Source organism: Pelodiscus sinensis, chromosome 1, assembly GCF_049634645.1.
Source record: "Pelodiscus sinensis isolate JC-2024 chromosome 1, ASM4963464v1, whole genome shotgun sequence".
Taxonomy (NCBI): domain Eukaryota; kingdom Metazoa; phylum Chordata; order Testudines; family Trionychidae; genus Pelodiscus; species Pelodiscus sinensis.
This window is the reverse complement of record NC_134711.1, coordinates 313,149,891-313,175,677: the sequence shown is the minus strand read 5'-3', so window position 1 is coordinate 313,175,677 and position 25,787 is coordinate 313,149,891. Positions and strand designations below refer to the sequence as shown.

At 42.1% G+C, this 25,787-nt stretch overlaps 1 protein-coding gene across 1 annotated transcript; it reads right to left on the bottom strand.

Annotated features, from left to right (window-relative positions):
* Positions 1-17,324: 17,324 nt before the first annotated feature.
* On the bottom strand, positions 17,325-22,757 carry FAM181B (family with sequence similarity 181 member B). Its single transcript, XM_075919461.1, has one exon. The coding sequence runs from the start codon at positions 22,507-22,509 to the stop codon at positions 21,301-21,303; it is 1,209 nt and encodes a 402-aa protein (XP_075775576.1). The 5' UTR covers positions 22,510-22,757; the 3' UTR covers positions 17,325-21,300.
* Between the last annotated feature and the right edge of the window lie 3,030 nt (positions 22,758-25,787).

The window sequence follows — 25,787 nt, the reverse complement described above, 5'->3', positions numbered from 1 at the left end:
CGGGCTTCTGGGGGTGGAAGCTCTCCTGCAGCCCCCCGATTTGCCCCCTCTCCCCAGATGGCAGCCTGCGGCAAGTGCAGCCGGGCTGATGTCCGAGTGGTGTGATGTGCCCAGTGTGGGTACTCCGGGCACTCCAAGCCAGAACTTCTGTGCAAGCGGGGCACCCCTTAGAACTGTGTGTCCGGGGTGGGGGTCGGGACCCTTTAAGCGCAGCCCTCGGCTAGCCTGAGACAGCATCTCCATGCTCTAAGTCCTCCTTTTATGCCCTGCCGGCACTGCTTCCGGCCATCCTTAAGCCCTGTTCAGAGTCCACTCAATGTGGACTTGCTAGTTCGAATTAGCAAAACGCTAATTCAAACTAGTTTTTAGTTCTAGACGCGTTAGTTCGAATTAGCTTAGTTCGAATTAACTAATTTGAACTAAGTTAGTTCGAACTAGCGCTGTAGTGTAGATGTACTCCTATTCCTCTTAAATTCAGGAAAAAGGGATCTTCTGGAAAAGGCTTTATTTTCCGAAAGATCCATCTAGACTGGCGCTTTTCTCCAGCAAAGCCCCGAGCCGGAAAAAAGCGGCAGCCATGTTCATGCAAATGCCGCGGGGAATATTTAAATCCCCCGCGGCATTTGCAATTCCGAAGTGTCTCATTAGCATCCCTTTTCCGGAAAAGGGTGCCAGTGTAGACACAGCCCTAGTGTACTCTGTGAACTGTTCCATTTTATCCTTCATTTTATTTACCAATTCAGTGAAAGTTTTGTTTGCTACTTCTCCCTCTTATGCACTTACTTTTCCCATTCTGATAGGCACCAGTCTAGGTCTCAGTTTAAGTTCAACTGGAACCTGGCTTTTATCATATGGTTGTGGTTGCAATGAAGTGGACCCCGTTTCACCTTTCAAATTTTCCAGAGCTACCACTGATAATTTCTGTCCCATGGCTTCAGATACTGTGAAAGTTCCCAAAGGCTATTGCTTTGCTAGGGACAGCACTTTTTTCCTTTACAAGGTTGCTTCTTTTACTTTCCCTATCTGTTTCATTACCAGGGAGGCTAGCAGTGTGGCAGGCTGTTTAAGCCATCTCATTGCCATAGACATAAGTCACAAAATCCTAGGCTTTTTAGTACTATTACTCTTTTTCAGCGCTTCAGTTTCTGCCATGGCTTCACATATACTGGTTTCTGCATACTCTTTTTTAAACTCATATGGCCCTCCTTTTTTAGCAATCCAACGGGTCCATATTTCATCAAAACCTAACAGGGTTTTAAGGGAATGTAGATGGGGGTTACCTAACTCATGATTTTCTGCCATTTTAGAAGTTAGATTGCAAACAGATAAACAGAACCGTTCGCCTTCTTACCAGATCAGTGGTCGGGGTCACCAGTGTCGTACCTCGGTGTTTTCGTACCTTGGTACCTTAGGTGGTCTGGACTGTCAGTATCAGCGTCATCTGGTTAGGGTCATCCTGGCGCACTCCTGACAGTACCTCTACTCCGTTGGTGGTGATAAACTTTCGGCTGCGTGCGTAACAATAGGTACTCCCTTTATCTAGAGTGTTAGACCCCTTGCACTTGGGTCAACACAAGAGATCTCTGAGAGGCCCCGGAAACGACAGATGCAGGCAAGGTTTGAAATCAATCGAGCAGGTTTATTGTCAAATGCGAAGCTCTACCAGTTGATAACAGAGATCCGTACAATGTTACACCACTGGGCACTATGGCCCACGTTGACAAGCCTATTGCTATATAACAGATATTAACAGCCGTTAGTCAAAGTTAAGCTACTGTGCATTCTGTAAGTTTAGGCAATGACACCTGCCATTCAGGCGCCTAGTGCCCCCCCCCCCCAAGGTCAGCCAGAGAGCACCCTCTGCAGTGTCCTTTTATAGACAGGTATAAAAAACTTACATCATTTCTTTACGTACCAGGTTACCACCCTCTGTTGCCTAGTTACCACCCCTCACCTTATGGAAGGGGGGCTTACTTACTATCCTTCATGCTGTCAATTCCAACCTGGTCCTGAACCTAGGTCAGTATGTGCATTCGTTTTTAGGGAGTTTTTGTACCAAGACATTTCTTATTAAGATGTTCCATTACTCTCCTTTGGCTTACAGTCTGTACCCAGTGCCTCCCTATGTCCTTCCATGCTCGACCCAACTTACACAATCACACAATTATCAATAGGGCTTCTTTCTTGGCACCTGTGTTACTGAACCAACGTCTTGCTCACTAGATTGCAGGCCTGTTGCTGTTTCCATGTTGCAGGCCTTAGGCCTGCTAACTCCATATTACTGAACCTCAACTTACTATAATTCTTATCTGCTTTGTTTAACTGGACGCATGGCCAAGAAACACTGGAGATATTCCACAGAGATTTCAACAACCTACACCCCACCATCAACCTCAGCCTGGACCATTCTACACGAGAGATCCACTTCCTGGACACCACCGTACAAATCAACAATGGAAAATTAGACACCACTCTCTACAGAAAACCCACCGACTCATACAGTTACCTACATGCATCCAGCTCCCATCCAGAACACACCATACGATCCATCGTCTATAGCCAAGCCCTTCGATACAACCGCATCTGCTCTAATCCCACTGACAGAGACCAGAAGCTTCAGGATCTCTACCAAGCATTTATAAATCTCAACTACCCACCCAGAGAAATAAAAAAGCAAATTGAAAGAGCCAGACGAATACCTAGAAACCATCTACTTCAAGACAGACCCAAGAAAACCAACAATAGAACACCACTTGTCATCACCTACAACCCCCAACTTAAACCTGTCCAACACATTATCAATAAACTACAGCCTATATTGGAACAGGATACCATACTCAAAGAGGCTCTGGGAGACAGACCCATAATCTCCTATAGACAACCACCTAACCTCAAGATGATTCTTACCAACCACCACAGGACATACCACACTAATACCAACCTTGGTACCTTCCCTTGCAACAAACCCCGTTGCCAGCTTTGTCCACATATTCATTCTGCTGATACCATTATTGGACCTAACCAAGGGTATGTCACTTGGGGTATGTCTACACTACCCCGCTAGTTCGAACTAGCGGGGTAATGTATGCATATCGAACTTGCTAATGAAGCCCGGGATTTGAATTTCCCGGGCTTCATTAGCATAAAGCCGGCTAGTGCGAACCCATGAGGTGTACAGATAGTTCGGAATAGCTAGCTAGTCCGAACTATCTAGCCCGTGCCGCGTGTAGCCGCGCGGCACGGGGTTCGCACTAGCCGGCTTTTAAAAATGGCGGCGCCGGCTTTATGCTAATGAAGCCCGGGAAATTCAAATCCCGGGCTTTATTAGCAAGTTCGGTATGCATACATTATCCCGCTAGTTCGAACTAGCGGGGTAGTGTAGACATACCCCAAGTGAGTTATAAGATCAAGAACACATATTCCTGCGCATCCAGAAATATAATCTATGCTATCATGTGCCGAAAGTGTCCGTCTGCTATGTACATTGACAAACATCTCAGACACTTCGCCAAAGGATTAATGCCCACAAAACAGATATCAGACAAGATCACAAAGAGAAAACAGTTTCTTGCCATTTTAACCAGAAAGGACACTCTCTCAATGACTTAACCACCTGCATTCTGCTACAAAGACCTTTTACATCTGCACTTGAAAGGGAATCCTCTGAACTGTCATTCATGTTAAAATTCGACACTTTCCAACAAGGACTTAACAAACATTTGAACTATCTCACCCATTACCAAGATAGTTTCCCCAATTATCACCTCTAATACCATTAACTCACAAACATCCCACTCTCCCTACCTCTAATATCATCAATTCACAGACACTTACCTTCCTTCCTCCCCCCCCCCCCCCCGCATCCCCCTCCTGTTCTGAAATGTGATTTGTCCTTTTCATATTTGTTCATTTTTTTTAATTGTATCCTTTGGTATATATGGGTGTGACTACTTTCTTCCACTATTTGATCTGAGGAAGTGGGTCTGGCCCACGAAAGCTCATCATCTAATAAACCATCTTGTTAGTATTTAAAGTGCTACATTGTCCTGCATTTTGCTTTTAACTACAGATACTTACTGATTCCCTCTAGCTCTCTGTCTCCCACCCTCTTCACCTTTTTTTTCCCTCCCCACATCCCTTCCCCTCTCCTATTTATTTTGGAGTTTATTTCTAAACTCATAACTCCGGTCATCTGAAGAAGTGGGCTGTGCCCACGAAAGGTCATGACGCCATCTTCACGTTTTGTTAGTCTATAAAGTGCTATCAGACTATTTGTTGTTTCTTAAGGAAACAGTTTGGCAATACTTCTGGGCTACGTATAGACTGGCATGATTTTCCGGAAATGCTTTTAACGGTATAGTTTACCGTTAAAAGCATTTTCGGAAAAGAGCATCTAGATTGGCCACGGACGCTTTTCCGCAAAAAGTGCCTTTTGTGGAAAAGTGTCCGTGGCCAATCTAGATGCGCTTTTCCGCACAAAAGCCCCGATCGCCATTTTTGCAATCGGGGCTTTTTTGCACAAGACAAATCTCAGTTGTCTACACTGGCCCTTTTGCACAAAAGTTTTGCACAAAAGGGACTTTTGCCCAAACGGGAGCAACATAGTATTTCCACCAAAAGCACTGATTTCTTACAGTAGGAAGTCAGTGCTTTTGCGGAAATTCAAGCGGCCAGTGTAGACAGCTGGCAAGTTTTTCCAGAAAAGCGGCTGATTTTCCAGAAAAATTGGCCAGTCTAGACACAGCCCTGTAGTAATTTTTATCAGGAAAACATTAGTATAAAGTTATTTTCCATTCCATATATTACCTTATTTTTCCATTCTTCTAATCTTCTGTAAAACTCAGTGCAAGGGCCATTGCTTGTCACTCTGTTCAAGCTTGTAACAGATGCAGAAAAAATAAGCCCAGAGATATCACACCACTATATGCAGTTGACACTTAAACACTTTTCTGGCCCACTTTTATTAATTACTGGTATTACCATAGCACCCAAAAGCCCCAAACAGGACGAGGGCTTGTGCAAGGTTCTATGCCTGCAGTAGGAGACAGTCCCTGACCCCAAAGGACAAAGCAGACAAAGAGTTAGAAAAAGAAGTGGCATTATCTCCATTTTACAGATGGGAAATGAAGGAATGGAGAGATGAAGTGATTAACTCAGTGTAAACTAGGAAATCTGTTGTAGAGGTAGGAACTGACTGTAGAGCCACTGCATCCCAGTCTACTACTTTAAACACAAAAACATTCTTCCTCTATGTTGATACCCAATTGCCACAATCATGGCCAATCGATCCTTAATTCCACTGCTGAAATACTACCCTGAAATATGAAAGACTCCGGTCGTGGTCTTCCTTTCTTCCAGATAAAGACTAAAGTTCTCTTCACTGTAAAGGCCCACCATCACATATTCTAATAGCTCTTCTTATGAAGCGTCTCTTGGACAGGCATACTAGTGGGAGGATGACTTTACAGAATAGCCTGAACCTCTCTGGTCTGGCACACTCTGGTCCAGCAACATCTGTGGCCCGGCATAATTTTAGTTAGCCAGATGTCCTCTTATCATGAGTGTGGCCAAGTTTCCTGTGGTCCCATAAAGTTTGTTTACAGCCACCTGTCCTGGCTCTCAGTGTTCTGTGCTGTTATTTAGCTCTAATTTACCCCTAAATTGTCTTCTAAGAGCCCAGTAAGCAATGCAAGTGTTGGTAATGCTGCTAAATAATATTGACCTCCCATGGTTGAACACATTCTCTGGTTGGGCACCGGTCAGGGCCCAAGAGTGCCGGATGAGAGAGGTTCAACCTATACATTGTTTTTTCCTGTTTCTATAAGCTATCGTGTAAAAATTCTTGAAAGAGAAATTCAGAGTTGTCAGTTCTGGGGACTCTAGTTGTGCTTGCCTGTTAGCACATGAGCACGCAAAAAATATCCCTAGCTTATAATGCACTAGATCATAAATATCACTTTCTCACATAAATGGGCACCACTAAAATGAGACGAGGCAGCCAAGCTGCTGCCTCGAAACTAATGTGCATATAAGGTGGTACACACATGGTCCAAGCCGTGATTGAAGTGTAAAAACTCACACTCGTGAAAGTAAAAGCTTAGAAAATGTTCTTAATAATTTCCAAATAGTCTAATCAATTCAGGCAGTAGCTGCACCAGAAAGAAACTCCCTTTGTGTATATATGATTTTATTTTTTCAGCAGTTACACAAAACATTATGAATATGGTAATGGCCACCATCTGGCTTAGTAAATATTACCTGCCAAAAAGAAAATGCAAGCATTAGCAAAGTAAGGACAATTCATAATCAGCAGTTGGCCTGAGCCTCCCAATGTGCACATACCAATTAAGGGAAGTAATTAGGCTTTAGCTAAATCCCAGTGGAATTTATTAGAAGAAACCCTTGTAAAACATTTTATCCTGGCAAATATATTTTGATAATACTGAGGGAAACTATAATTAAGAGGTAAAAAAGAAAAGCCAATTCAAGCATACTCCATAACCGAATTGTTTCCATTAAGTCTGCATCTAGTTCTCCTTCCGCCCTCCCTTCCTGGCCATAAATTAAAGGCAGACGCATAAGGACTGTTGTAATAGAGTTGTGAAAACTTCAAACGAGATATAGATCTGTGTTGTAGCTGGTATAGATGAAAACAGTCCATAACATGGGTAAAAACTTGATTAAGTGGATGCTCCTAATCAGTTTGAACTTAGTTGGATCTGTACAGTCCCACCTTTCACTAACAAGGAGATGAAATAAAGAATTGTTCTATTCACCAGGCTCACCTGGAATGACTATTGTATGTTTAAAGGGACAGAGAGCACTGTGTGCTACAGACCTGCCTCTCAATTGCATAAGACCAAACCTCTAGCTCCATAGAGCTGGGGAATATTACAGTGACAGCACAAAGACAGAGAAATAAAAGCCTCTGAGCTCTGATACAGAAGCAAATAGCACCAAAAGCAGCATAAAACCAGTCCAAAAAAAGCTCTGAAGCACATACCTAACTTTACACATGAGTAGCTCCACTGAAATCAATGGGGCTCAGCCAATTCCCATTGAAGTCACTGGAAAGTCTCCTACTGGCTTCAATTAGATCAGACCTATGGGATTTCTCCCCTGCTTAATGCTAGGCATGTGCTGCAGTGCTTTCCTAGATCAGTGCCCATTCCTAGGTAGGAGCTACATCCCTTTTGCACAGGTATAAATGACTACTCATGGTGCAGGACAGTGAAGTATCTGGCCAGGGAGTACAAAGTGAATGCAGAAGGTTACCATTCTAACTACTAGGTACCATTTTACATATAGCTTTGCACAAGATGCCACTCTTCCATCAATTATCCATACAGATCTCACTAGTTTAATGGCTACAGTGAGCAGCAGCTGTTTACACCAGGTATTTTGTTCATCATAAGCAAAGCATGTGGCATAACCACATTGATACTGGTGTACTAACTACATGCTACAGGTTGAACCGCTGTAGTCCGGCACCCTCAGGACCTGCCCAGTGATGAACCAGAGAATTTGCCAAACCACAAAAAGTCAATAATGTCTAGCATCATTATCAACATTTCCACTGTTTACTAGACTATTAGAAGACAGTTAGGAGTAAATTAGAGTTAAACAACAGCACAGAACACTGAGAGCCAGGACTAGTGGCTGTAAACAAACTTTATGGAACCATTGGAAACTTGGCCACATGCATGCTAAGTGGATCTCCAGCTAACAAAAATCATGCTGGACCATGGATGATGCCAGACCAAATAGTGATGGACTAGAGAGATTCGTCCTGTAGTATTTTTACAGCTCAGTAATGTGGTAAGATATTTTCAATTATATGGAGATAACTCTTGTAATAAGGTAAATTTCTGGTTAAGGGCTAGATTCTTGTCTCAGTTACAGCAGGGTAAATGCAGAATAACTCTATTTGCATTAGCAAAATTACTCCAGATTTACACTGGTGTAACTGAAATCAAAATCCAGCCTCAGTTTTCGTGGCTAATTTTGAACTGAACATTCAGCTGTAGTATTCCATACAAACCACTTGAGGGCGCAAGAGGACCTCTGTCTGACACAAAATGCAGGACAATGTAGCACTTTAAAGACTATTGTTGATCTGTCTGACACTTTTGCCTATTTCAGCTCACTGGTACACAGTAGTCCTGTGGCACCTCAGAGACTAACAAAAATTATATATTGCAGTGTTTCCCAATTTTATTTGACCACAGAACCCTTTTAAACTCGAAAGACTTTTGCGGAACCCCGAATAACAGTTTTATATATGGCACTGAAAAAGCAGACCACAAATAAGTATTATTGTAGATATGTAGATGAATCTATCATAGTCAATTGATATTTGTCACAGTTACATTTTTTAATACAAGAAATCATGCGACTATGCTGAAGTAAAGTATTTGTGAGAGCACTGCCTGCGCAGTCCCATACAAGCAACTGGTTTGACAGTGGAAGCTTTGACTATGTCCGATGTGGAGCTAATATATTCGTATTCAGTCACCCACACGATCCACACTACCTGAGAGTGAATATGGGGATTTACGGTGGTATTATAGCAGGCGATCGCACCACTGACTGACTGCGCGCACAGTGCTGAGTAGCGACATCATCATCCCCACTCTCTGGCTAAGCTGGCATTACACAGGGACACATCGTGGCAAACACAAATGAAAATTGTTTTCAATAAAATTCACAAATGCTTAAATATTAATTTTTTTTTAAATCACAAAAAGCTTATTGTAATGGAATTTTCTCGCAGAACCCTTATTTTCACTTCGCAGAACCCCTGGGATTCTGTGGAACACCATTTGGGAAACACTGATATATCGCATCATGAGCTTTGTGGGCAAAACCCAGTTCTTTGGATGAGTCTGAGTGGAGAAAAAAGAGGGATTCTGAAGTCCCTCTGAAGAACTGGATTTTGCTGCCACCGTCTTTCTCGTCAAAAGAAAATGTCTTTCCTTTGTTCTTAAACTCATCCATTTCTCTCCTTATAAAAAAAAATTGTTTAGGTATGTGGAGCCTATGGTGATGAGAGTGGTATAAATCCCTAAATAGATCTTGGTTGGTATATCACATACTTTCATACATTCACACTTTAAGACCAACAGGGACCATTGGGTTTTCTAGTATGACCTCCTGAAAAATACAGTCCATAGAATGTCATTCTATAATCCCTGAATTGTACCCAATAACTTGTGCTTCACTAAAGCCTATCTTTCAGAAAGGCATCCAGTCTTGATCTGAAGTCATGAAGGGATGGAGAATTCTCCACTTTCCTTGGTAGCTTGTTCCAATGGGGTTAATTGTCTTCTCTCATCCAAATCTATGTCTAATTTCTAATTTAATCCTCTCTAGTTTCAGAGTCCAACCACTGGTTCTTGTTGTGCCTTATTCTGCTAGATCAGTGTTTCCCAAATGGTGCTCCATGGAACCCTGGGGTTCCGTGAAGCGAACGTAAGGGTTCCGCGAGAACCTGAACGCTCCCCTCCCCCCGCCCATAAAGAGACAGAGGAGCCCGGCACGCAAAGACGTTGGCTCCTTCCCCGCTCCCCTTTCAGACATCTCCCGCGTCCCCCGCTGCCGCTCTGCTTTTACCACCGGACCTAGCAGCAGCAACAGCTGCTTGTCCCGCTTCTGCCCGATCAACCCAAGATCCCTCTCCCACGTCCCTCGCTGCCGCTCTGCTTTTACCACCGGAAAAAGCAGAGTGGCAGCAGGGGATGCGGGAGAGGGATCTTAGGTTGATCGGGCAGAAGCGGGACAAGCAGCTGTTGCTGCTGCTAGGTCCCTTGGTAAAGGCAGCATGTGTGTGTGTGTGGAGGGGGGGGGAGTACTGTCAGTGAGTGGAACACCGGAACTGCTACTCACTGTGCGGATCGGAACAAATCCCCATACACACTGTGAGGACACGTGGCTCCTGTGTATGACTTTAAGTTTAAGAATTCAATCTAATATCAAAATTCCCCATGGATCATTGGTTAAAAGAAGGAACTTTAAAGAGAAAAGTGAGTACTTCAAACTCCAATATTTTTACTGAAACCAGCAAGGAAAATACTGAGGCAGCTCAAGTTAATTATGAAAAATTTCAGCTGACTAATAAGAAACGCAGGTATTGTGAGGACTATTTGGCATTTGGATTCACAAGCAATGGAAATGAAGATGCTCCAGGAGTCCAGTGTGTAGTGTGCAACAAAATATTATCTAATAGTTGTTTACTACCTGCTAAATTGCGAAGACATTTTGAAACAAATCATCCAGAATACAAAGATAAAGACATTAGTTTTTTTAAGCAAAAGCTTGAATCGCTTGAAAAAAGTAAACTCTTCATGTCAAAAATTGCCAAATCTGATAATGAAAATGCAACAGAGGCATCTTACAAAGTAAGCTATCGTATATCGCTCGCTGAAGAAGCACACACTATTGGGGAATCACTCATAAAACCATGTGCAAAAGATATTGTGATGTGTATGTTGGATCAGGAATCTAGTAAAAAAGTTGAGGCTGTGCCACTATCAAACAATACTGTCACATGTCGTATTCACGATCTTGCTGCTGACATCGAGAAGGAGCTTATTTTTCAGCTGCATTTATGTGATGCATATGCATTACAATTAGACGAGTCCACTGACGTTGCAGGTCTTGCAGTTCTGCTTGTATTTGTCCGTTATGATTTTAATAGTTCTATTGAAGAAGACTTACTTTTATGTGAATTTTTGCAAACCAATACAACCGGTGAGAATATATTCAATTGTATCAATAACTTTATGAAAACACATCAAATAAGCTGGGAAAAATGTGTTGATATGTGCAGTGATGGTGCCAAAGCAACGGTAGGAACAGTGGCTGGCGCTGTAATACAAATAAAAAATGTAACACCAAACTGCACCAGCAGTCACTGCATTCTCCACAGACACACTCTGGTAGTTAAGAATATTTCTCTGTCTCTTAAAAATGTGTTGGACGAAGCAGTACAGATTATTAATTATATAAAAACTCGACCATTACAATCAAGACTGTTCAAAATTATGTGTGAAGATATGGGTAGTCAGCACACAGCCCTGCTTCTATATACAGAAGTCAGGTGGCTATCACGAGGAAAAGTGCTGGTTAGATTATTTGAATTGCGTCATGAGCTCTCCGCAAATCTGATGGATCACAAATTCCAACTGTCTGATCGTTTAACAGACTTTTTGTGGTTATCTAGAGTTGCGTATCTTGCAGACATCTTTACAAAACTAAATGAAGTAAATCTGTCACTGCAAGGAAAGAATGTAAATATTTTTAATGCGAAAGACAAAATTTTGTCATTGTCACGGAAGCTACAGTTTTGGATCTCATCTGTAGGACGAAATGATTTGGATTGTTTACCAACTCTGAATGATTTCCTTGAAGAAAATGGATACAAACTTGATGAAGATATTCACAGCGACATTGCAGATCATCTCCGCGATTTATATACGAACATCATTAAGTATTTTCCAAACATCAATGACAACAATAACTGGATTCGAAATCCATTAAGTTTAACAGAAAAGCCAGTTAGTTTTTCTACACAAGATTATGAAAACCTAATTGAAATCGCTTCAGATGGCAAATTAATACAAAAATTTAAAGAAGTTTCTCTGGTTATATTTTGAGTGACTTATGTCAAAGTCAAGAATATTCATCTTTATCAAGACGCGTAATTCATCAGCTGTTACCCTTTGCCAGTACATACTTGTGCGAAACTGGGTTCTCAAACTATGCAGCAATGAAAACGAAATACAGAAATCAACTGAATGCTGCGCCAGATATGCGAATCCAACTTTCTAGTATTAAATCAAATATAAAAAGAATTTGCCAAGAAAAGAAGAAAAACCACTCTTCGCATTGAAAACTATGAATATAATTAATATTATTTGATAGTTTTATTTTTTGTACATATTTAATGATTTTTGTTGAATATAAATGAATGGTGTTATATTCAATATGTTGAATTTAAATGAATGGTGATCTCATGACCGCATTTAGCATCTTATTACTACCAATTGTGGTGTACTGGCAGTCTGTGTGTGTTTGGGTGTGGGTTTTTTTTTTTTTGCTCGACAAACTTAATCCCTGGCTAGAGGGTTCCTTGAAATTTTTCTGAGTTTGAAAGGGTTCTGTGGTCAAAAAAAATTGGGAAACACTGTGCTAGATTATAGAGCATTTTAGAACCTGGAATTTTCTCTCTGTAAGATAATTATACACTGTACTCAAGATATCTCTTGATCTTGATAAATTAATAGATTGAACTGTTTAAGGCATTTTTTCCAGCTCTTAAATTATTTTTGTGCTCTTTTCTGCATGCTTTCAAATTTTTCCATATCCTCTACAATCAGTGACATGTACGCACAGCCCATGTGGCAAAATGAACCTAAATTCTGTGGCAAGACACTTCTTTTGGTGAAGCAGTGGTGCAGCCAAATGAAAATTCTGCTAAGACTCATGCTAGTTAAAAACAGAGAGTTGTATTAAATGAAGTATGAAAATTAATAATGGGCCCATTGACCTATTTGATATTAAAATCAACCTATCTTATGCTGCTCTAAGTTTCAGTGGGCCACATATTTTAATTTGACAATGCCTAACTGTCCTGGAAAAGTTCTCAAGGGAGCTAGAGGTTTTGGCAGCTGTATAGAGGACAGCTGGGACCTAGAAGGTATAGGAAACAATTTTAGGGTTTGGCACTCAAGAAGTGGTAGTGGTTTTTTGATAATACAGGAAGTCCCCGGGTTACATGGATCCGACTTACATCAGATCCCTACTTACAAACGGGGTGAGGCAACCCCGCACTAGCTGCTTATCCGCCTAGCAGACCAAGGAGACACGAAGCTAGCGCCCCACCCAGCAGACCAGGGAGACGCGGAGCGGCTTTTCTCAGCAGACACCTCAGCTTGAGAATAAAGGACTGAGGGAAGTGACGTGTGGGAGAATAAAACTGAGCTCTGGAGAAATGTTTGGCTAGAGTTTCCCCTACAATATGTACCAGTTCCGACTTACATACAAATTCAACTTAAGAACAAACCTACAGTCCCTATCTTGTACGTAACCCGGGGACTGCCTGTACTCTATGATCTAGCCTTAATAAAAGAGTCAACATAGCAATACAGTCATTCCATTGTTAGGAAGCATTCTGTCCCAGCTAGTTAGAGGAAGTGCCAATTCCCTTGCCTGGTGTTCCAGAACATCCCAATCATTAAAATGTTGGAAACAGAAGCTCTCTCTTGCTATGCACCTGTACAGTGCCTAGCACAATGGGACCTATTAGCACTATTGCAACATAAATAATAATAATCTTCAGTGCACAATGCATCACTTCAAGCAGTGGGAAATTTCTTTTTACCAGTTCTTCCAAATTACTCCTTTCCTATATAAATCACTTGCAGAGGCTGCTTAGTCACGGTCCTCAACTTACTGTGCAAATCTGTGACATTTGTTTTGCTAGCACTTCAAGGGCACAGTGACCTTTTAGTGCTGAAAAGGAAATCTAGATAAAATCACTAATTAATGACTGACTTTGAATCACTCCTCCTGGACACATGAATAGACAAAGAAGTTAAAGGTCTGGCTATCAAACTGAAGAGTGGGTTTTCTTCATAGAGCAAGCATGGTTCTTCAGACTGCCCCAAATGCTAGCAACTGCTCTTAGCCCTTTATTAAAGTGTTTAGAAGCAATTGTATCTAATCTTTAAAGTGGGGTTACTTACACCATGAAATGTTACTATGTAAAAATGGCACTTTATTACTTAGCTGCTGCTGAGCAAACATGGGTAGGAGATCTCATAAAAAATGTCATTTGTTTTTCTTTGAAACTTCATTTTTGTCTAAAATTTCCAAACAATTCTTCTCTGATCTACCCTTTATGTAGATTCATGGCCCTGTCCTCTTAGCTCTACAGAGCCTGCACAGTTAAAAAAAAAAAGCATGGTTCCATTGCTTACTGGGTATTGACAACAGGGTGAGTCCCACTTGCCAGACCCCAAGAAAGAAATGGGACAGCGCAGCTGGGACTGAAGGCAGAATTTAGCCTACAGACTTTTATTACTTGCTGGTGATAGTCCAGAAATCCAGTAGTTCATTCTGACTCTCCACTGTCCAGGCTATTTTGTAGGGCTGGCAATTGGGAATAAATAAAATATCTTTTTTATTCATAAGCTAAGCAAAGTTGCTCTGGAAATCCAAGAGAAAGAATAAACTTAGACACACCCACCCAATGTCATTTTTACATTAAATTTTAAGAGTGGAGCCCCAGTTTAAGGTTGGTGGATGTTGCTTCTGAGTTGATAATCTTCACTTACACATCTAGGAACCCCAATTCACCTACGTACAAAAGAAATTGGCCTGCCCTGAACATCTTACACTCTGAACAGACATGGTCATGGGAGCAGGGGAGAGGAAGACAGAAGTGATGGGGAACTAGACACAGAGATCTAATCTGTGGCAGCACTGGATCTCCTGAATGCCAGTCCAGCGCCTCTCATCACAAGGCCATCACATGCTCCTGTTTCCAGTGGGATTCTTTACATTTTAAGTTATATGTTTTGCAGCCAGTTGTTGGGGGGTTAGCACATTAAAAGTCATGGTGCTTTTTTCCATGCTGTGGGGACACCCAGAGGCTCAGGCAACAGTCTCTAGCTTATATAAATTGGAAGAAAGTTAATTAGCAATCCATGTGTCCAGCTTCTATGCAGAAAAAGAAAATGTATTAAGTCCTCCTTCTCAAGCAAAGCCAGTAGAAAAACAAGGTTACTGCCACCTCCCAATAGCATTCCAGACATTATTAGCTGCTTATATACAATTATACAATGCTCATGATCATGGTATGACCTGTCACAGCATTTACCATTTACATCCAAGACCACTGCACTTAGCTCTATGTGGCATAGTAAGGTACGGCTGGATATTCAAGATGCCCAGCACACAGTGGTCCTCATTCTGGGAATTGCTGCAAGTCGAACATGTTACAGCATCTTATAGGAGGTCCCCAGCACCTCAGAGGATCATGTCCAGGTTTACTAACTAGACACTTGAGTAAGATGGGCAATATCTGTTGGACTTCATGGGGAACACATATTTGATATTGGGCTCTTCACCCCAAAGGTATAACACAAGCCAATGACTGGAAGTTGCACCTAAGCAAATTCAGAGTAGAAATAAAGTGCACATTTTTAACAGTGAAAGTAATTAACCATTGGAACAATTTACCAAAGGTTGCGGTAAATTCTCTATCACTGGCAAGTTCTAAAGATGTGTTCTAGGAGTTATTTTTGAGGAAGTTCTATGGTCTGTGTTGTATAGGAGGTCAGATTAAGTGACCACGATGGTCTGGTATTGGAATCTATGAATCTATAACTTATTCTCCAAACCAGGTAATGATTACAAAACTTGCCATCAATATGGTGGTTTTTAAGTAGGAGGCCTGCAGTTTGCTGATTTTAGCAGACTACTTCTGTGAACCCCTAGTGATTATTCCAGTCGGGGGGGTGGGGGGGAGGAAGAGGAACTTTTGTTTTTAGTAACTTCTACTTTCATTTCTTTATGAAGATTCACCTATTTGCAAATAGTGACAATTAAAGGCTTTCTTTTTAGCACCTTGACAGCTTTTTTCCCAGAGGTCTAAAAGAAGCTTTGGAGTCCAAGGGATGGAAATTTAAAATACCAGCATGCATCAGGATGTCAACCGTTTAGTCTGAATAGGATCCTCCTTCCTAATCTGCAGGCCAATCTCGATTTTTTTTCAGACTTGCCCTGAGAGATATGGACACTCAAGGAGTGCAAGATCAAGTTGCAAATAAAGTATGTCACCACTACAAATTTTTCAAAAGAAAAGAAAAAACCCACCAAGCTGCTTACTTTTAAAATAATAAAAAATGTTGCTCTGATCCATCCTCGTTTTCTTCTTTTAGAGACTCATCTTGCTCTTCTTATTCACACTTTGGGGGAGAAGGGGAGAGCTGGTCTAGGGCAATGTTTCTCCACCAGCAAGTCATAAATCCAAAGATGGTGGAGAATAGACAGATGTTCACATTGAAAATGTTACTACAATCTAAAGCAAAGAAAATCTTGCTCCCTCCCTACTCCCCGCACACTTTACTCTTCAAAGTCAAGTATTCTCTGTCAACCTCCTGAAACACACACACACACACACACACACACACACACACACACACACACACACACACACACAAGTAAATTGCTTAGGTTTATGGTTGATACGTTTTTATAGTAAATGAAAGGGAGTGGTGAAAATATCTGACTTTGAGACAGGGGTTGCCCACCTCACATGGCTGAAAAATGTTGGTTTTGTGGATGGGGCACAATACAGGACTTGGGAGACCTTACTTGACTCTGAGGTACTAAACATTGCCAACCCCATGGGACATGCAGTATCGGGCCCTGATATTTCCAACATTTTTGTTTACGTCACTAATTTTTTATCCAACTCATATTCTTTAAAGTATTAACTGACATACTTTCTTTTATTCCCGTTGCTAATAACTGCAGAATTACCTTCCATCTGGGCATTGTTACTAAAAACATTTTATTCAGAAAATCATAAAACAAACTTTTTATAATTATTTCTGTAAACCGCCCCCCCTCCCCACACACACATACATTATATGAATGACTATGTAAAATCAAAGATGACTAATTATTAAATTAATAATTAGAATGCATCAGAGCATTTCAGCCTCAGGTCTTAAAGACATTAGGGAGCCTGATCCAAAAAAGCCCATTTGAAATCAGTGGAAAGACTCCTACTGCTAAGACTCCCATTGCTTTTGATGTGTTTTGTAGATGGCCCAGACTTTTTAAATCATGGAATATCAAAATGAAGTACTAGACCTTAGTTGCAATCCCTTTGTTAATCTAATTAGTCAATCATCGTTATAGGAAAAAATGTTTCCGCTATTTAAAAATATAAGGGTTCTTATTATTTTGCACCTATTTCAACATCTTTACAACAATAAAAAATTATAAACAGATTTGTACATTCATTTTCAGAAAAGATTTTGATAAAACAGTACAATCTGCATCATATCCAAAACAGAATTTTGTAAATGTGATGTACTACCCGGGCCCTTTTTAACAGTAACTATTTTGATGGCTATATAATAAATCCTCATGAGTTTCAGTGAAGAATAAAACCAGCTAGGAAATCTCTCTGTTTTATTTGTATTGAAAAGAACACAATACTTGAAAGAAAAGCCAAAAGGATCTATTTTAGTTCTCAAAAAAAGAAGACAGTGACTCCTTGTAAAAGAACATTGAACACAATATTCTGCTCAGTTATAACAATTTTTATTCTGACCAACATTCAATATTGGGCTTGGTTATTATAATTTCCCAATTATAATTACAGTAAATGGGATTTCTGTAGGGTATTTATGTTATGATAATATTATTAAACTTGTGCAAATCTGCAAAAGGAAAAGCCCATAGCCAGAGAATGTAACAGCCTTTCAAGAACACTAGGTGGCGCTATTCAGTCTGGAAAAGATCCAATCACTTTCACTTCTAGGCATGCAGTATGGCACACAATTCTTTTTTAAAAGTTGCATAGAAGTTCTTTGTTTGGTATTTGTCAGGGGAAAACAACAGTTTAGATCATCTTGAGCACTGTTAGCCTCTTCAGTGGTGTCAGAAAGATGCTTAGTTTGCTTTGCAAAAACTGTTGTGCAGAGTACCCGGAAATTACTTCTATACCAGAAAAAACCAGCACCATCAGTGAACTATATATTCATTGAGCCAAATAAATCCCAAACAATCCCAAAGTTCTTACTTAGGTAAGATTCTCATTTGAGGAGATAGGAGTTTTGCCTGAATAAGGACTGGGTGAGAAAAGAGTTTCTGGCTTTGGCTCAGTGCGCCTGATTCTTCTCTCACTGGGAGCATGATCCATCTCTTGTTGAAGTCAACAGAAACAGTCCTGTTAACTTCAGTGGGAGTGAGATCAGGCTGCTACATTGGTTTTATACCAGCATAACACCACTGATTTTCAAGGAGTTGCTTCCACATGGATATGAAAGGAGCATCAGACTTAATGAGACAGGGGCAAGGAGCGAAAAAGTATAAAATGCTATCAAATCAGCATTTTACACCCATTTTGAACAGACATCCATGCCTACACAAGGTTTAGGACAATACAGAATCAGAACCAATATCTTCAAAATTGGTATATTGTAATTCTCTTCCAGAGTCCATTCCTGAAGACGTCATTTAGTCCATACTCTGGCAAAATTCCCACTGATGTAAGTGAAAATTTTGCCTGAAACAGAATGGTATAAGGACTCCAGTGATTATAAATTTGCACATGCAGGATTTGATTATCCTGAGAGAGAAATAAAATTCCTCAATAAGAAATTCAGGTGAAAACATGTCCCTTATAAATGTATTATATCTATGGGCCAATCCTGCCTTTCTTGTGCACCCAAGAGTCTTGAGTGTGCAAAGGTTTCAGGAGCATGCCTCAAGTCAAAATGTTTAAAGACAAAGTAACATTATGCTAAATATATCAGTGCAAGGCCATTAGAGCTGAAGCCTCCTAGGAGGAAACACAATGGTCCAAAACTGCTACAAAATCACAAAGAATACAACAAAACCATTACCAGACAACAGAAAACGTATCAGCTCAAATGAGGTCGAAATCAACCTTGTCCTAAATCTTAATCAGATTACATGATGCTACTCTGAACCTGACACTACACTCTATAAAAAAAGCAAAACTCCCATTGTTTTCAGTATATTTGCCTAAGTAAAAGAATACAGAATTGAGCCAACATAGTGTGATGCTATTCTGTAGTACAATTGACCGACGAGTAAAGATTCGCTCATTTCTCTATATAGGCTGGACTGGCTGTCCATTGTTTTTTATATATTTATTAAGCTTAGTGAAATAAACTATAGTTAAATTAATACTTGAAAAGTGCATTGAATTTTTTTTAGTACAGCACTGTGCAGGTATTAAACAAATGCCTCATACCATCCTCATTTACCTGCTTTTCAGTGAAAGGATTACTGTATGCATACATAGGTTATGTGTAAATCACTTGGGGATTTTTTTGGATGAAAGATGCTGTATAAATGTAAGGTATCCTTTTTGTTGGTTAAAAGTAAAACTATTCCCATTACCAAAATAGTTAGCTGAAAGACAAATAATTTATTTCCAAAGTATTATGTAAAGCTCATACTTCCCCATCCATACATCTTAATGTTCGTGACCATAAATCTCAGCTAAAAATGGTATTTGCAGTCATTAATGAATGAGGCATTTTTTTCTTAATTCCCATCAATGATACAGGGTAGAATAATTTGCCATCTCTGGCCACGTCTACAATGGATCTGGAAGGTCAACTTAAAGTACCAGAGGGGTAGCTGTGTTAGTCTGAATCTGTAAGAACAACGAGAAGTCCTGTGGGTCTTTGCCCACGAAAGCTTATGCTCCAATAAATCTGTTAGTCTATAAGGTACCACAGGACTTCTCGTTGTTTCAACTTAAAGTACACAACTCCAGCTACGCAAAATGCTGGAGAAGATCGACTTCCAGAGCTTTGATCTTGCAGTAAGTATAGATGTGCCTTCTGGAAAGAATGTTTGCTGCACTGTAGCCCACACTTCTTGTATCTGACTCCCATTTTTAAAACAATTAATTTAGCTAGCCCAAAGCCAGACTCCAAGACTGCCTCTTAAAGCTGGAATCCCAACTAATTCCCCAACAGGAAACCTCAAATTCTGTTGAACTAGTTTCCTGAAAGTAATTATTTTTTTCCTTTGACTTTATAATAATTTGATACCATTCCTATCATTCTAATATTGTCCTGAAACTCTCAATAGAAAACACAAAACAGGAATAGGTTACTGAAGGTTAAATACAACATTCTAAAGGATTTAGGAAAGATAAAAGTGACCACTAGGCTGTCTTAAATTCTGCCAGCCAAATCTATTGAATGAACTTTACCAAAATTGAAGATGAGAGAGAGACTCTAGTGTATTTAGTTCCAACAGTAGTAACAGCCACAGGTCTTTAAGCTACTGTGCAGTTTTATTTTCATAGGACTTATCATAAACTCTTTTACATAATTTAAATGATTATCAAATAACCTCCTGTACATAACATAACAGAACTCATCTGCCTCACTTTCAATGCTTTGACACATTCCTGAAAGAAATCTAACAGTTTGCGGGAATCATGTTACTACAGTACATTTTGTCCAGAACGTATGCCATCAATTAACATATTATAATATTGCTGTTTGCAATATTCTGCAATACATTGTTAAATTTCAGGACACTAAGATTTGGTAACAGCATTTATAGTTATTTTTATTGTTCTCTTAATTTTTTTATTATGTTTGCACTTGTTTGTGTCCTCTCTTGAAAATCTGCCAGCATTTACAATGCACACAAGTGTGGGATACGATTTTAAATACACTGTAAGAGTTGACTGAGTTTTACTTTTAAACTCAAGTCACTTATAATTGGTCACGGCTGCTTTAAAGAAAAGCAGCCCCCGTTGCAAAGTAACATCAGACATGTAAATCAATTGCATTTGCCTACCGTAAAATAAAAAAGTCTCTCTAATCAATGCTAACAACATGTTACTGTGCACTATAAAAACACCTGAAAGAATAAAATAGTTTACATTTTTATTATGTGCAGTGATAGAACCTGAACAAGGAGACAAGAGATTGTTCCCAATGTAAAAGTAAATGAAAACCTAAAGGCCAGGCTCTGCCACTTTTACAAAACAATCTCATTAATTTCAGTGGGACTACTAGCAGAGTAAGGTATTATGTTCTATGCCTATGGCAAAATATGGCCCTAAACTTACTGCCACTGAAGAGCTTGATCTTTTTCTCAGAGGCAGTAGTGTCTGGTCCAAAGCCTCTGACGTTAGTGGAAAGCCTCCCTCTGGCTTTGGATCAGACCCTTGACTATACTGAAGCCAATGGTGGTGTATAGGAGAGAGGGATCAGACCCAAGCCATCGCCGTTTTCAGAGGCACATAGTAACAGCACACACACAACTCTGGCTATGAAAGACACCCCATCTCAGGCTGGCAATCGGCAGCTGTAAAACAGCCCCGGATTACAGGCTAAGTGGGCACCACCCCCATTTCACAGCGCTCCTCTCCTCCCACTTTCTGGATGTATTTGTCCTCAGTCACACAGTGGAAAGGGAGGGGGAATAAAGTGATCTCGGCTCTCTGCCAGCTGGCAGGTCCCAAGCAGCCGGAGACCGGCCTCCCTCCCCAAGCCTCCCCTAGAGGCCCGAATAGGCCACCCTGTTGTACGCGGCGCTGTACTCATACGGCATGGGGGGAGGCGGCGGGAGGGGGCAGTCGGGGAAGTAGGGCGCAAAGGCGGCGGCGAGGTGGGCTGGGCTCTCCTCGCCTCCCGCGGGGGCCGGGTCCGAGCTGGCCGGGTAGAGGGGCGCTGCTGGGCCGCCCATGGCAGGCAGGGGCCGCAAGGTCTCGGGCAGGCTCAAGTTGCTGCAGGACGCCGCCGCCGGGGGGTTCTTCTTGTTGCCGGGCCCCGGGGGGCTCCAGGCGGGCTCGGGGTAGAGCATCCCCCCGAGCAGGTGCGGGGGCAGCGGCGGGAGGTGGGGCTCGTACAGGGCGTGCTCCATGCCCAGCTCCGGGGGCAGCCGGACCGGGCCGCCGGGGAAACCCTCCTGCGCGGGGGGCTGCTCCGGGAGGAGGCCGCCGTAGTCGGGACCCAGCAGCTCGAAGAACTCCGCCGCCTCCGGGCTGCCGCCGCCCGCCTCCAGCGACTTGGGGCTGGCGCTGAGCGGCGGGGCGCGGGGCGGCGGCTGCGCGGCCGGCTCGGTGAAGAACGAAGGGGGCAGGTTGCGGTTCCGCAGCGGCACCTTGCGGGGGCCGCCCCCGCCGCCGCCGCTGCTGCTGCCCGCGCCGCCGCCGGCCGGGCCCTTCTGGCCGGCCCGGTGCAGGGAGTCGAAGAGGGCGGCCAGGCTCTTGCTCTGCAGGCTGCTGGCCGCCTGCGAGGCCTCCCGCTTGGCCAGGGGCTTGCAATGGCCGGCGGGGCCGGGCAGGCAGGAGGGCTGGGGCGAGGCGGCCCCTGCAGGCGGCGCTGGGCGCTTGGACAGCTCCTGGCCGCCGGCCGGGGCGGGCGCGGCCGGGGCGGAGGCGATGATGCCCGTGCAGCGCTTGATCTGCTTCTGCAGGTACTTCCTGTGGTTCACTTTCCGCTTGGACTTGACCGGCTTGTCCAGGGCCAGCTTGATGTTGCTGGAAGCCGAGTCTATGAAGCTCAGCAGGTCCCTGGTGGCTTCTTTAAAATCCCCCGGGACTTCTCCTCCGCCCACGCCGCCGCCGCCGCCTCCTCCCAGGAGAGCGGCTCCCCCGTCCTCGTAGCTCTTCTCAAGGTCAACATAGTCCGCCAAGCCCCCGGCGGACGGGAAGCAGAAGGGGATGAAGTGATGGGGGTTGAGGAGCGCAGCTTGCACGGCCATCGCCGCCTTCTCCTTTAGCCCGCGCTGCGGCAGCTGCCGGGGCGCTCCGCTCCGGGACCGGGAAGCTACTTTTTGCCCTTTGCGGAAGGTTGTCCGCTGTGCCGCCACCTGCCTGTGTGTGTCATGGTCCTGCCAGGGTGCTCTGCAAACCCTTGGTCCTGCTGCTGCCTGGGAGGGGACAGCAAGGCACACTACCCATCGCTTCACCAGCTCCTGTGCGCCTGTCTTTCCCCTCCCCAAGGGAGTTCATTAGTTCTTGGAAGAGGAGGGGGCTAATGATGCTGTGTTTATTTAAAAAAAAAGGAGGAGGAGGAGGGACCAGGAATTGAACTGATTCTTAACCCGTTGTTTTCATTCTCTTGCAGGAGCTGTAATTTGGGGCGCATCCAGAGTTAATTTTATTGTTGTGTGGGTGCTTAGACATCACAGTGACACGTGCTTTAGGTTCTCCGTGGACTACAAAACAAATTCAGTTATAAGCATCTTCGCTGGGAGGCTTTTAAACACCATTAAAGCACGGTTACATAGATATTTACTGATAACCCTAGCTTAGAAGGGTCTACCCAATGTGAAGAGTGACAAACAGATGAGGGAGCTGCACTACACGGTGCTAGTATTTTAAAGCTTTTTTTTTTTTAAGTTAAATTGTGCTTGTAAACATGTTTTTAAGCATAACTTCTTTTCTGAGGCTAGGCAGATCTTGAGAAAACTCTTCAGGCCTCAGTACTCCAGAAATTTTAATTGGACTAGTCACATATTAAGCATGTTTTTAAATCCATGCAGGATTGAAACTAAAATAAATAGGCTAGATTTTTTTAAAAAATTGGTAAAATAAAATACAGTAATTTCAACGGTCTGTCCAGCAAAAAGATCTACCTTGACATTTTTATTTTTAAACATTTATTTCATTTTCCATTTTTAAAGTAGATAAATATATATGAAGACATTTTTAAACATTTTATATTCTGAGTCAAAGGGTCTAAACTAAATTCACTACAAAATCAAAGTGTCAATTCTCTCAGTCTCTCTGAAGTAATTTTTGCAGAGCTTACTCGCAACTAATTTTGGTTTGCATGAAACTGGGTAGTGTAAAATAAAAGTTCTGAATAGTTTAGATGTATTACATTGTTTAAATTTCATATCCTAATTATAGAGAAGTTTGATTTAGACTAAAATATTTCTTCAGAAAACAATGACTTCCACTTGTCAGTGTTTCCAAAGGAAAGTTATATTGATACATTCGGTTTGGTTTTAGAACATAAGAATGGCCATCATGGGTCAGACCAATGATCCATATAGCGCAGTAACCTGTCTGCTGACAGTGTCCAGTGTCTGGTGTTTCAGAGGGGATGAACAGAACAGGTAATCATCAAGCGGTCCATTCCCTTTTGCCCATTCCCAGTTTCTGTCAAACAGAAGCTAGGAACACTTCAGAACATGGGTTTTGCATCTTTGCCTATCCTGGCTAATAGCCATTGATGGATCAATCCTCCATGAACTTATCTAAGTCTTTTTTGAATCCTGTTATAGTCTTGCTATAGTCTTGAGCTTTACAACATCCTCTGGCAAAGAATTCCACAGGTTGACTGTATTGTGAGAAGAAATACTTCTTGTTTGTTTTAAATCAGCTGCCCATTACCTCCTGTAAACTTATTTGTCTTAGCAATTGACTGAACAAGAAGTAGCACTGAGTAGACATGTAGGCTCGAAAGTTTTACATTATTCTATTTTTAGTACAGTTATGTAAAAAAAAACCCTACATTTCTAAGTTACATTTTCACAGTAAAGAGATTACACTATAGTATTTGTATGAGGTAAATTGCAAAATACCATTTTATCATTTTATAGTGAAAATATATGTGATAAAAATAAAGTGAGTACCATACATTTTATATTCTGTGTTGTAATAGAAATCAATATATTTGAAAATGCAGAAAATATTCAAATATGTTTAAGTAAATGGTATTCTACTCTTGTTTCACCAGTTAATCACACAAATCACAATTAATTTAATCTCTTCCTTCTTGCACAGTATTGAAAGATTGCTGCTGGCCAGATTCTGGTATGAACCCTGGCAGAAATCTGAGGAGGGTGGTATGTGACCCTGTGTACCCCTCTACCCAAGTTACCACAGGAAGACATGGTGCCAGGTGCCAAGTAAGGTGGGTCTGTCCCAGAGCCCAGCCACACATGAAGGGTGGAGAGTGCTAGGCAGGGAGGATTGGTTCAGTCTCGCAATTCCCTCCACTCTCCATGTGAGTATGTGTGTGTCATCTTTCCCCAAATAGTGGAGAGAGGGGTTGGTGAGTGTGTGTCACCGCCTACCCCTTTTGAGCCCTAAAGCCTGAAAGAAAAGAAGGTAAATAGAATCTAACCACTCAGTATTTCTTTTTAACAGGAGCTCAGTCAATTTGATGTTAATTTGAATGTTTGTACTGCATAGTTCTGATTGATTGCCACTGAACTCACTTGAATACAAGTAATTTTACTGGCAGTATGTCTACACTGCAACACTATTTTGAAATACCTAGCACTATTCCGAAATAACTTAGTCCATGTGTACACAGCAGGCAGTGGAATTCCTGCAAGGGGACTCCATGCAGAAGGGGCTTGGATGCTGGGGCTCAGTGGAGGGCAAATGTGGAGCTGCTCAGCCTGTCGTTGTCCTAGATCCTACCAATAGTTTTTGACTTTGCAGTAGAACTCAGACTTCCATTGACTCCAATGAGAGCTAAGAGTTGAGGCAAGATGCAACAATATCCCTTCAGCTGTAGGACTATTCAGCTCTGGGTGGGCTGTCCCAACTCTACTTTCTGCTGATTGCCAGAAACAGAACTTTCAACAATGCAAGAACAACCGGCCGTGTCATGCTCATGCTTGGAGAATGTGAGTCCACAGGCCCCTTCAGTTTACTTGGCAAAGAACAGAAAGCTAAGACTCTGGGTGGGGCATGGCAAGAAGAGTTGGCTCCCATGTGAGCTCTTCCTCCCTCCTGCTCTCAGGAAACCCATCTATGGGTGTCATGTGACATTTACAGCAACACAGGAAAAGAATCTGAGTCTCCACTACCAGGCACTAACATGGCACAAGACCATGAAAGATTTAAGGCCATGATGCTTTGCATGGGCTTTGTCCAGCGCGAGACAATTTCCTTTCAGACAGACATGAGACAATTCAGAAACAGAGTGAGAATTATCATCATGAGATGAGTAGCTGCTTCAGCATTGTCCGAGCAATATTTCATAGCCCCCCAACGGGGGGAGGGAACTAATGAGTTT